This window comes from Hyperolius riggenbachi, chromosome 1, assembly GCF_040937935.1.
Source record: "Hyperolius riggenbachi isolate aHypRig1 chromosome 1, aHypRig1.pri, whole genome shotgun sequence".
Classification (NCBI taxonomy): domain Eukaryota; kingdom Metazoa; phylum Chordata; class Amphibia; order Anura; family Hyperoliidae; genus Hyperolius; species Hyperolius riggenbachi.
Genome location: NC_090646.1, coordinates 476,941,160 through 476,954,085, shown reverse-complemented (window position 1 = coordinate 476,954,085; position 12,926 = coordinate 476,941,160). Strand labels below are relative to the sequence as shown.

Sequence of the window (12,926 nt, the reverse complement as noted above, 5' to 3'; positions counted from 1 at the left end):
GCAAATTCAAGACAGGATTTGGATTATTCAGTAAAGGCTTCCCCGTGAATGATTTTTAGTGTTTTGTTGCTGATGAATACCTATGAATCTTTCTCAAATTAGAATTTTCCTTTTTTCGAAAAGTCAGGGCTGTCCTTCTCAATAATTTGGGACGTATGGTAGTACTATTTATTTGTCCCTTGCATATCTCATTGAGACTTGACTGTGTCTTGGTAGTCTGAAATCTAATAGGACACAACGCAGATGTTTGAGCCAAGAAGCATCAGCCTTTTAAGGAAAGCGAAGGCTGTGGTTGACTTTAAATCCGTAAGACAAATAAAGTCTTCAAAGCGTATTGTTGCAGTTTTTTTCAGAAAGATGAGTTTACTTTTCTTCTTTAATGGGGCTCTCATGTGATGTTTCTGCACCATTTGGACACTTTTCTTTCACTTCTACTAGCCCTCCAGTTGGAATGTGTCCAATTTTACCTGCTCGCAAGCCAATCAATGCAGGGGGTGAGATGACAGCAGCTGTTGAAGTTATATTAGCAGTTCCAGATGGTGGGCCCGTGAGATAAGCTGTATATTGGTTCCAAATTGATAGTGGGCTAACTCCCACCAGTTGTGTTGGAATATCTCTGGAAAGGAAATTTTGCAGCTTCACTGGGGTTCCTGAGAGCAGAGGGCCAAGACTATCTAGAGATAAACGTCTTCCTCTTCTCGAGGCGCTGCTGTTCCACACGTGGGTACTCATGTGAACCTGGAGAAGAAAAGAAAGGCTAACATTACAGCACTGATATATTACTGTTATCATGTTTTATGTTTTTTTAAAAGAAATAATTTAAAGCACACCAAAATTTTACAAGTTAAAACTTGTTTTCGTTTTTGGAAGATATCTCTGAGGTGAATCACAAACTAACTTTTGTAACTTCTCAGAAGATAAATAACACTTTGATCAGGGATAAGAAATCATTCCTCATCAATGACCGACATTAATGGACAAACTAAACTAATTAGCCACAAAAACTGAAGAAAAAAAATAGTTGCTTTAGCAACTTTGCGCCAGTATGGATTAGACTTTTCTTATTGGTTGAAAATCTTTCTGCTCTAGAATGTTTCTCTTTTCGCATCCTCGTTCTAGGCTGCTGATTTAGCTTTTTCCACAGTAATAGATGTTCCCAGTTGTTCATTGATGTAATATTCTCCTGAGTTTTCTCCTAGGTGATATATCACACCTTGTCAGTAAAATGAATTTTAAGCCACCCTAGCAAGCACCAAACTACTTAAAATACTTTTTGACAATATTTTTTCACCTGCTTTTGTTTTACTTTTTTTAATTGCAGAGTGCTGAAAAGTTATCTCAATGAAAAGATTAAAAATTGCCTTCTAGGAGAAAATTCAGGAGAAAAAGTTAACTGAATAATGGCTATTGTTTCTCCATAACGTAAATAAATAAAAACACGGGCACAGAAATTTATTTTTTTTGTTTTGGAGATACAAGCTGGAAACTAAAGTGCAAAGATTTAAGTACCAGAGTCCCTGAGAAATACAAAAGGAGTCTGTTGGTGATTTGACTCACCAGCATGTATCAGAGACAGAAATATAATTTTATACTGGCTGCATAACTGCGTTTTAATTTCCTTGGGCACAGTTACCCCATGCATTATCATTGGGATGTGATGCCTATTGGCGTCTGGGACCATCCAGCTCTGTGGCCAATGTGAGATTATTATTTTCCTGGCGAAGATTTCAGCAGCTTTCACAAGTGATTTTTCAGCATCAGTTGGCAAAAATACCATTCTCTAAATACCATCTGAAGCCATGTATGCCAAAAAAGGCATCCAGGAAACCCGATAGTAGAATATTTGTAAATTTACCGATATTCTATTATTATACTGTTAAACTGATCATAAAATATCAATCTTCAAAAACAATATTCTACTATAGCTAAACCTATTCTCACACTGCACCCTCCCACTACCAATGCCTACTAACCATCCTCCACAGTTAACCTTAACCATCCCTCACCCACGGCTAACCTTAAAGAGAACACGAGGTGAGTTTGAAGAATATTATCTGCATACAGAGGCTGGATCTGCCTATACAGCCCAGCCTCTGTTGCTATCCCAAACCCCCCTAAGGTCCCCCTGCACTCTGCAATCCCTCATAAATCACAGCCACGCTGCTGACAAACAGCTTGTCAGAGCTGGCTGTGTTTATCTCTATAGTGTCAGTCTGCTGCTCTCTCCGCCTCCTGCAGAACTCCAGTCCCCGCCTGCATCCCTTCCCTCCCTGCTGATTGGAGGGAAGGGACGGGGGCAGGGACCGGAGCTATGCAGGAGGCGGGGGAGCAGCTGAGACTGACACTACAGATGTAAATACAGCCTCACAGCACGGCTGTGATTTATGAGGGATTGCAGCGTGCAGGGGGACCTTAGTGGGGTTTGGGATAGCAACAGAGGCTGGGCTGTATAGGCAGATCCAGCCTCTGTATGCAGATAACATTCTTTAAACACACCTCGGGTTCTCTTTAACCGTCCACACTGCTACAAACACCCCATGACTAACCTTAACTCTTCCTTCCCCATGGCTAACCTTAAAGAGAGTCTGAAGCCTTTCACAAAACATCTTTTTATGCTGCAGGCTTCTTTATCAATATATCCAAAGCTGATTTGCCATGGGGACTCAGCAGAACGAGGGCTTTATACCCCCAAATCCCGAGCAAAATTCCACGACTTTGTAAGTTGTGGATTTTGTTGCCCGGGGGAGGCAGAGCTTTGGGCATTAGCTCTGCCTCCAGACCAATCAATCTGTGCTGATCGCCGCCTCTTCCCGCCTCTCTCAGTGAAAGAAGACTGAAATGGGCGTGGAGAGGCGGCAATCAGCACAGATTGATGCGAGTAGAGGCAGAGCTACTGCCCAAAGCTCTGCCTCTACCTGGAAGAAGCCCCAAATCTTCCCCCGGGGATTTCGGGGGGGATTAAGACCTTGTCCTTGCTCATCGCCGCAGTAAATCAGCGTAGATTATAATAATGAAGAAGCCTACAACATAAAAAGAGCTATTTTGCAAGGCTTCAGACTCTCTTTAACTGTCCTCACCACTGCTAACCCCCGCCCCCCCCCCCCCCCCCCCGAAACTGCAAACAAATAAATTTTTGTCTGCCACCATAGGGGCCCATTGAATTTATCGGTAAGGAGGTGAAATTTGGGTACCCATGCCCCCTGACTTCCAATATTTAGCAGACGCAGTGGGTGCCCAAATTTCTCATCCTTACCAATGAATTGAATGGCCCCCTGTGGCGGTGCCCAAATTAGCAAACTTGCTTTAAAATTTATATATATATATCATAATTTCTTCTAAAGTAAACTTTTACAGTGTCATTCTGTAAAAATACACAGCTTTTCTCAACTGTATGGTAGGGGCAATGTTGCTTGGTCCACAAGTACCTTCATCTTTTAGTGGTCTTCCCATGCTGACAAGTGCAGGCTTCAGTTCTGTGACCTTCCAGCATTGATCTACTAAACGATCACTATTGTGAAGCTTGTAGCAGTCAGTGGGAAATAATATACCGTTGGCTGAAGACATTGGGGGAGCTACCATGGAGAAGTTGAGACTAGCCTTGTCTGTGCACAGTATGATTTTGTACATTTTCCAGAACTCTACTTAGAAATAAATTTAAAGTTGGGCTCATATGAATAAACCACAGATGGAAATGTCTACAAGCACAGTTTTATGCAAGTGCACAACAGCAATCCTGAAACCTGTGACATTCCAATATTCAAATATTAGGTTTCCTCTAGTTTTTGCTCTTATCCACTCCATTCACCGTCAGAACATTACCGCTTGTCCATTTCTGCAGAGGATAGTCCCATTGACAAAATGTGTTTGTAAACTACCTTTTACTACTTTACATTTATGATGTCGGGGTTTCTAGGTACTCTGAGTGAGAACTACAATGTGTGCAGGCATCCAAAGGTGGCCACATTGTCCAAAAAAATACTAATATTACTATCTCTGAGATCCACTGCACTCATTGTCTGTCTGGGTTTATTATGTTTTATGACTTTCTGTTATATATATGATTTTGGCACATTTATGTGGTAAATGTTTGCATGTTCATTTAAGTTTTCTACACTGTAACCCCTGTAAACTTTTATATTTTCAAATAAAAATGTATTTAAAAAATATCAATATAATTAAATAGTATCACTGTTGGGATTTATTTTTATAGTTTAATGTAATGTAATAATTTTTACCTTAGATTAATATGGTGCAAAACAGCCCAAAACGGCACAGGGAAATTTGGACAGCTATAGCGGAAATTACAGCTATAGCGGCGTTCTGACAGTAATTTGGGTGTCGTCAAAAGACGGAGACTTTAATGACAGCATAATTCGGCCGCCAGAAATAGCTGGCAGCCAAATTGCGTCTTTTCTCTTAGTCCATGGTGGCCTGGAGGGTTAATAGTAATTATCGCCGACCAGGAAATTTGCAGGAGCAGGGTGAGCCATTTTTCGGCTTCACCCTGCGCCCAAATTTACTGCCGCCAGTTTGCATGTATGCACTATGGGGATTTTTTAATGTGCTGTATTGTTTATTACTAAATTATGTAGTATGATGTAGTGGAGAAGTAGTTAAATGTCTAATGGATTTGTCTGGAGAGCCTACCTTTAAGTTCCCCCTTGTGGTGAACGCCCTTCCACACATATTGCAGGAAAAAGGCTTCTCTCCTGTATGAATCCGCTCATGAATCTGCAATGCACTGGCTGATGAAAACGTCTTCTTACAAACTATGCACAGATGCTGCTTAGGGCTGCGTCTCAAAGGAGGGGATAGGGATGTGGCCAGTGGTAGCCCTGGAAGCTGGACCAGTGCCAGTGTCTGGGATGGGCTTAATGCTTCACTCTTCAGTAATGTTTGGGTTGGTGATGAGTGTTTGGGGCTGCTCACTGGCAGAGGAGGTAAGATTTGGTGGCTCACCTGGTGTGCCTGTAGCACATGCTTCTTCAACATGGATGCTTCCAGGAAGCTTTGCTTGCAAACCAAGCAGTGGAACAATCCATCTTTTGTGTGGCATTTTTCATGTTCCACCAGTGTCTCGTTGTTGGGTAGATTCTCAGAACAGAAATTGCACGTGTGGACATCCTCCTTGTTTGGACTTTTCACAGGTGTGGTGCTCATATTGGAATCTGGATCTTCCTTCTGTTCTGTATGTTCCTTATCATTTGGGGGCTCCTCATTTTTCGTATCTTGGGTTTCCTCAACTTTATCTCCCTCTTCATTCGTTTTCGGAGTACTTGAACCTGGTTCAGTGGGGGTAGTGGGTATTTGGTCAGATGACTTAACCAATTCTGTGTCAGTAATAGGCAGAGGCTGTAGATTGATGTTGGATGATGTATTGTTGTCATCATTTTTCTTCATGACAGAAGCTGTAGAGTCATCATCCATGCTTGATATTTCTGACTCTACTAGTACTACCTTTTCACTTTCAGATTCACTAGCATCCAAGGAGTCATCATCAGTGCTAATGTCATCAGAAAATTCTGGAATGCTCTTATCTTCTATGCTTTCTGTTTTGCTGCCAGTTCCAGGAGCTATATCTCCATTTGGTATTTGCCCACCAAGATGCATTCTTATATGCTGCTGGAGAGTGACAGCATTGGTAAACTTTTTCTGGCAAATTGGGCATGAATTTTGAGGTTTTGATGATAAACTGGTTTTATGACCCACAAAATGAGCCTTTAAATTGCCTTTAGTAGAGAATGCCCGTCCACATATCTTACACTTGAATGGTCTCTCCCCTCCATGCTGGTTATAGTGAAGTCTAAGTGCCCTGGGACAACTTAATACTCGTAAGCAAATGACACACTGGTTAGGAACTGTTGCCTGCTTATCAATTTTTTCTACTAATTGCTGAAGTTTTGAAGTCTCTGAGTAGGCCAAAGGTTCCACGGTGTATGAAAAAGGGAAGCTTCCAGATTTAAAGTGGCTGGCTAGAAGTGCCCAACTTGGAAGGGATGTAACCAGCTTGCTAAGTTGCATCCTACCACCAGTGACCTCAGCTGAGCCAGTAGTTGCTCTTTCCACTGGAGGTGTGTTTTCATCTGACTTTGGCTTTGGGCAAGCATTAGGGCTTTTCAAACCAGCATCATTAGCTTTGACAAGGACCAGTTTGTTGAGGGATGGTAACGTTGTAGTAGCAGAGTTGGAGAAAAAGTTAATGCCCTCTGTTGACATTATAGGTGCTACAATTGGCTTTTTTTCTACTGTTTCTTCCTCTGCCTTCTCTGGAGGTACTGACATTCCATAAGGGAGTCCATTGCTAGTCAAAACATAATCCAAATGTTCTGGAACAGGATGTGGGTTCATTTGTATATGGGGATATTTTTCTCTGTGCCGATGAAAATGTACTTTCAGATTGCCTCTAGTTGTAAAGCGGTTTCCACATATATTGCATTTATATGGCCTTTCTCCAGTGTGAGAACGCAAGTGAATTTGAAGGGCACTATCACTGCCAAAAACCTTTGCACAAAAGCGACATTTATGTTTCCCTGATGACCTTTCTAATTGGCTTTCACCCCGGACTGAGTCATTGTTTTTCTGTTTTAAATGGCTTGGAGTATTCTCCAACACCCTAGCGCCTAAAAATAATCCAGATGGTAACGTTGGTAAACCTGGTGGAAAGATTGCATGAGGTGAAATAAGTTGGCTTGATGGTGAGCTGGGATTTGAAGATTGCCCTAGAGCTGACTTGTCACACATGCCTCCCATCAATTTGTCTTTTACGTTTGGAATGCTTCTGCCTGCAAATGGTTGCCCTATTGGATTGTAAACATGAAGGAACACTGGTTTGGAGGTTTCATCTCTGCAAAATGTTTTTGCACACTCTGGAATGGATTCAGGGTGCTTTGATGGACTGAAGACAGGTAAAGGCTTGGATGGCATGTCCATTTCTTTTGGTGATGTTGTTGGATTTGGATGAGTCATTGAAAGGGATCCAAGCATTAGTACCTGTTGACATATTTGCTCTGTTATCTGCATCTGGTGTATCTGCCTCTGCTGCAAAACTCGGAGTTCTTCCAGAATCATGGGAATGTTTATGGGAGCTGCAGCTGTTTGACCACCTGAAACAGCTTCTTGGCTCATGGGAGCTAGGCCTATCTTTGGCCCCGACAGTCCATCCATTACCAGACCTCCATTGGGAATGAGGAACCTCTGAGATGGGCCTACACCTTTTTTGTCCATTTCTGGTCTTGCAGATCCCAACAGTTGAGAATTTATTCCCTGCTCCCTTTGCCCAGTCACCATTGTTCTCCTTCTTGACCCAACACTTTCTGGAGAACTAGGCTGTGAAGAGGATTCCTCGTTTATGCTTTCTTGCTGATTCTTTTTAGACTCTCCTTGGTTCTCCACGATTACAACAACTTGGTTGTCAAGAGGACAGCATTCTTTATGTCGGGCAAAATCAGAAGGCTCATCAAACTGGGCACAGCATTTCTGGCACACTTGAACATCTTCACCTGCTGTGTCCCCTGTAAAAAAGAAAAAAAATATAGAAAAATCAGTCATCGTGTACCAATATTCTGCTCACTGACACAAACTAATGCGAAAACACATGGACACCTACTGAGATCTCATAAAGCGAACAAAATGTTTTGTAATCGTAAAGAATTTAGAGACAGTATTTACTGTAAAAAGAAAAATATAATTCAGTGGAATTTAGAATATCAATTTCTTTTAATTTTTGTGTGAAGCCTCCATTTCTGTGTGCCTCCACCCCCATACAAACACACACACTCTCTCTTCATTTAACAGGGCTCTCTTTGTATCCCTCCTTTTGTCAAGCATTAATACTCTGGAGAGAAAAGCCAGCTTCACAGCTCCTGGTAATTGATTTGTATTCACACAAGAGCCAAGGGGACCGACTTCCAAGCATTGATATGGTAATCCTTTCATGGTAACTGTCCCTTGTTCTGGCTAATTTACTCCCGGGTTCTTCGAGCTTAATTAAACTTGTTGAATTGGTTGGGGGTACCGGGGGCTTTGAGGCACAGCTTGAGAAGAGGGAGTGTTCAGTACCAAAAAACTGATTTCTGCAATTTGCTTTCATCTGTTTTATTGAAATAATGTACAGGGCACTATAGATAGACTGTACCTGTGTGTCTTCTTCCTAGTCAAGACAAAAGGAAATGTTTTACGATACCTGCTGTAATGAAGAAAAACGTGAAAAACGTGATCCTGTCTATGTCCCGTACCCATAAACATTACACAGATATTTATAAACAGTGAGTGCATAGAGAACTGAATATTTTCCAGCTCAAACATAATGTACTTTTTCTGGGTGTATGCAGGGCCGGATTTAGGGAAAGGCACCCGAGGCTGGTTCCTAGGGCGCCAGAATGTTTGGGGCGGGTGGGGAGCCGCCTCTGCCATTTCCTATCCCCACAGTTTCCACAGACCGTTCACAGTTTCAACCACAGCCGCCCGCTGTGCACACTGCTGCCTGTCCGTGTGTGTTTGCAGCCAGCGGGCGGCTACAGAGAGGAGTCTGGGGAGGAGTGGCAGCGCTGTTACAGTGGCCAGTCAGTCTGCAAGGAGGGACACAGCAGCTGCGCCTGCACGGAGATCTCTCACGCCGCTGGGGCTACACAGATAGCAAGCCAGAAACCCCCCGGGCTCAGTCAGGCAGAGAGATCTCCGTGCACAAATCCGCAGGGCCACAGCAGCTGTTTGTCCTTCTCACCTCCCTTCCGAGTCCCGACACAGCCACACAGGAAATCAGTGGGGAGGAAGTGATCAGCTGCTCGGATGTTGTGTGTGGAGCTCACATGGTGGGAAGAGCCGAGGCAGAGAAGCATGGCTCTGGGTGCAGCTTTCACCATACACAGAGAAGAGAAGAGGCACCTCAGTGCAGGAAGCTGGAGGATCGGATTACTGGCTGGGAATACATCCTGTGACTACTGCAGCAGCTGCCAGCTTGTGAGTTCCTGCTATGCTTGTAGCTTCTGTGACTGCATGCTTGTCCCCCATACCCCTCTAACCTCTGCCCCCAGCACCACTCCATATCATGCTCCCATCATGCCCCCCCTCCCACTCCACAGAGGCACCACTGTTCCCAGCATGCCCCCCAACTCCTTAGAGGCTACACTGTGGTTCAAGCATGCCCACCCCCACTCCATAGAGGCACCACTGCTCCCATCATGCTCCCCCTCCCACTCCACAGAGGCACCACTGTTCCCAGCATGCCCACCCCCACTACATAGAGGCTCCAGTGCTCCTATCATGCTCCCCCATACTCCATAGAGGCACTACTGTGCCCAGAAAGCCCCCCCCACTCCACAAAGGCACCACTGCTCCCAGCATGTCCCCCCACTCCACAGAGGCACCAGTCCTCCCAGCATGCCCACCCCCACTTCACAGAGGCCCCACTGCGTCTAGCATGTCCCCCCGCTCCACAGAGGCACCAGTCCTCCCAGCATGCCCACCCCCACTCCATAGAGGCACCACTGCTCCCAGCATGCCCCCCCCACTCCATAGAGGCACCACTGCTCCCAGCATGCCCCCCTTCCCCACTCCATAGAGACACCAGTGCTCCCAGCATACCCACCCCCACTCCATAGAGGCACCACTGCTCCCAGCATGTCCCCCCACTCCACAGAGGCACCAGTCCTCCCAGCATGCCCACCCCCACTCCACAGAGGCACCACTGCTCCCAGCATGCCCCCCTCCCCACTCCACAGAGGCACCAGTCCTCCCAGCATGCCCACCCCTACTCCATAGAGGCACCATTGCTCCCAGCATGCCCCCCTCTCCACTCCAGAGGCACCAGTGCTCCCAGCATACCCACCTTCACTCCACAGAGGCACCACTGCTCCCAGCATGTCCCCCCACTACACAGAGGCACCACTGCTCCCAGCATGTCCCCCCACTCCACAGAGGCACCATTGCTCCCAGCATGTCCCCCCCACTCCACAGAGGCACCACTGCTCCCAGTATGTCCCCCCACTCCACAGAGGCACCAGTCCTCCCAGCATGCCCACCCCCACTCCATAGAGGCACCACTACTCCCAGCATGCCCCCACTCCATAGAGGCACCAGTGGTTCCAGCATACCCACCCCCACTCCATAGAGGCACCACTGCTCCCAGCATGCCCCCCTCCCCACATCATACAGGCACCAGTGGTTCCAGCATGCCCCCCACTCCATAGCGGCACCACTGCTACCAGCATGTCCACCCCCCCCCCCTTGTAGAGGTACCCTTGCACCCAGCATGCTCCTCCTCTCCAAAGAGGTACCACTCCTCCCATCATGCTTCACCCTTCACTCCATAGAGGCACCACTGTGCTCCCCCCCCCCCCCCCAATAGAGGTACTGCAGTTCCAAGCATGCTCCTCCTCCATGTAGTATTGGCATGTCCCTTGGAGCTGACTGGCGTAACCCCCTGGTCTCAATTCACATTGTAGGAGGTCTGGCAGCCAGCTCCGGGGCCCTGGGGGACAACACGATACTATAAGGAGATGGAGGGGCATGCTAGGAACTGTGGTGCCTCTGGAAGGGGAGGAGCATGCTGGGAGCTGTAGTGCCTATGTGGACGGGGGGCCTATGATGAGAACGGTAATGCCTTTATGGAGGGGTAGGGGCATGCTGGGAGTTGTGGTACTTCTATAGAGGAGGGGGCATGCTGGAAGCTAAAGTGTCTCTATAGAGGGGGGCATGCTGGGGGCTGTTTGCAGTTTGCCCCTATGGAGACACTGACCCTGGCTAGACCATTTATTCTTACCCTACCCTGGCAGATACCCCTTAGTAGTGGGGAGCCTCTGGACATTCTCTAGAGCCATACCTCCCTATACCCCACTATTCTAGTGCTGTATCCCTCTCTGGACGAATAGGTATCTTCAGTACACAAGCGAGACCGTATCTGTACTGGGCATGTGCAAATAAGGTCCGCACATGCCCAGCAAAATGAAATGCATGGAGGAAAACAGCTACGTGCCTTAGTTCTACTGGGCATGCACCAAACTCACTTACGCATACCCAGTGTGGACATACTTGTCCTCAGCCACGCTTGCACAATAAAGAAACCTATTCGATCAGAGAGGGACCCACTGCTAAATGGTGGGATATAAGAGGGGGGTTATTGTGTTTTGCATTTGTGTATTGATATGGTTGGGGGGGGGGGGGCGGCTGGTGGCAATGGGCCTAGGGCGGTAAAAAGTACAAATCCGGCCCTGGGTGTATGGCTAAAAGTAGAGGCAGAGGATCAGTGTCCTGTGTCCCCTACACATAAGTATTACACAGATAGTCATTTATAAGCAACAGTGAGTGCGTAGAGAACTGTACATAGGAAAATGTTCTAGCTCAAACTTAATGTGCTCTTGTGAAAAACTAGTGTATATCTTAAGTCACCTTTCCAATGCATTACTTAAAGGATAGCTGACCTGAGAAAGATGTGGAGGCTGCTATATCTATTTCCTTTTAAACAGAACTAGTTGCCTGGCAGTCCTGCTGATCTTTCATGCATCAGTAGTGTCTGAATCACATACCTGGAACAAGCATGCAGCAAATCGAGTCAAACGTATGTCAAACATCTGATCTGCATGCAGAGAGGATCAGCAGCAATGACCAGGCAATATGCATTGTTTAAAAGGAAATAAATATAGCAGCCTCCATATCCATCTCAGGTCAGTTGTCCTTTAAGCTGGTTTCCCTTATGCTCCGCTTACAATGGGCCTGGAAGCCATTACTTTGGGGCGACTTCCAGAAGTCACTTCAAAAGCAGCTGGAAGCCCCTACCTAGGGGTTGCTCACAGCACTCCGAGCAGTGCATGTGAAACCACGCCCCACCAGACCATCACCAATTGACTGCATGAGGAGACAGGATGGGAGTGTGGACAGCGCCACCTGGGTGTCTGAAAGGATGCTACTGCAGGGGCCATTCATTCTGAATCAAAGGTCAAGACCAATATTAGTCAAGGCCTCCGAATGTACCACATAGCTGTGGAAGTGCAGTGAACGGGGGGGGGGGGGACATACAAACTCCCTGCAAATAGTGCCCTGGCTGAGATTTGAACTGGGCGCCCAGTGCTGCAAGGCAAGGGTGCTAACCACTACACCACCGTGCTGCCCAAAAGTATAAGGCATACAGTGTGGTTTAAGGTTACTATTACTAGGTATACAGTAGGCGTAAAGGTTAGTGTTAAGCATACAGTAGAACAGTAGAAGTAAAGGTTTGGGACAGGCATACAGTAGGGTTTATGGTTAGTGTTAGTAGTAAAATTTTGTGACAGGCATGTGGTTGGATAATGCTCATGACTGGTTCTCTCATGAGCCAGATGAAACATTTGCATCAGGTGCAGAGATTACAGGGGCAGCATGTTTGTACTGTGTTTACAATAACAGCATTCAGTCAGAGTAGGAGGAGAAACAAGAGGAGAGCGAGCGAGTTGCAGAGGGTATCATTGGGGAAAAGCAGCTTGTTGTGCTGTGTGAGGAGTCTTAAAGTGAGTGAATAGGGGAATGGCAAGAGAGCAGCAGTGTTTCATTTGACTTGCACAGCAGAAGGGAGGAGGTGGCACTGCTGTCCTGACTGGAATGGAGTGGCTGAAGGTGAGCAGTTTGTTTGTCAGAGACTCCCAGCCAGCCAGTGTGCTATTGTGTTGAGCTGCAGCATGTCATCAGAGAACATTAAATGAAGCAGAGTAAATTGTCAGTTGCAGTGCGATTATTCCGAATGGGGGAGGGAGGGGGCGCATCCTCTCAAGCTTGCCTCAGGCAGCAAAAAGTCTAGAACTTGCCCTGTTAATGATTAATAACAGGCATGTATAGCAGGGGTCGAGTGGGACGTGGAAACGGGTGGATGACGTCCACCTGCTTTTTTCAGAGGGTGGACACCATCCACCCTGGCATGTGTGGAGGGGAGCAGCGCAGTGGAAGGAGAGTAGTGGGCA

General features: G+C 46.3%; 1 protein-coding gene across 1 annotated transcript in view; it reads right to left on the bottom strand.

Moving 5' to 3' along the window:
• Positions 1 to 363: 363 nt before the first annotated feature.
• The window catches only part of SALL2 (spalt like transcription factor 2), a 43,648-nt gene continuing 31,085 nt past the window's right edge, over positions 364 to 12,926 (bottom strand). The window contains exons 2-3 of the mRNA XM_068271508.1: positions 4,648 to 7,511; positions 364 to 738 (exon numbers count right to left, since the gene is read on the bottom strand). Coding sequence (XP_068127609.1) covers positions 364 to 738; positions 4,648 to 7,511 — 3,239 coding nt within the window. The remainder of the gene's footprint in view (positions 739 to 4,647; positions 7,512 to 12,926) is intronic.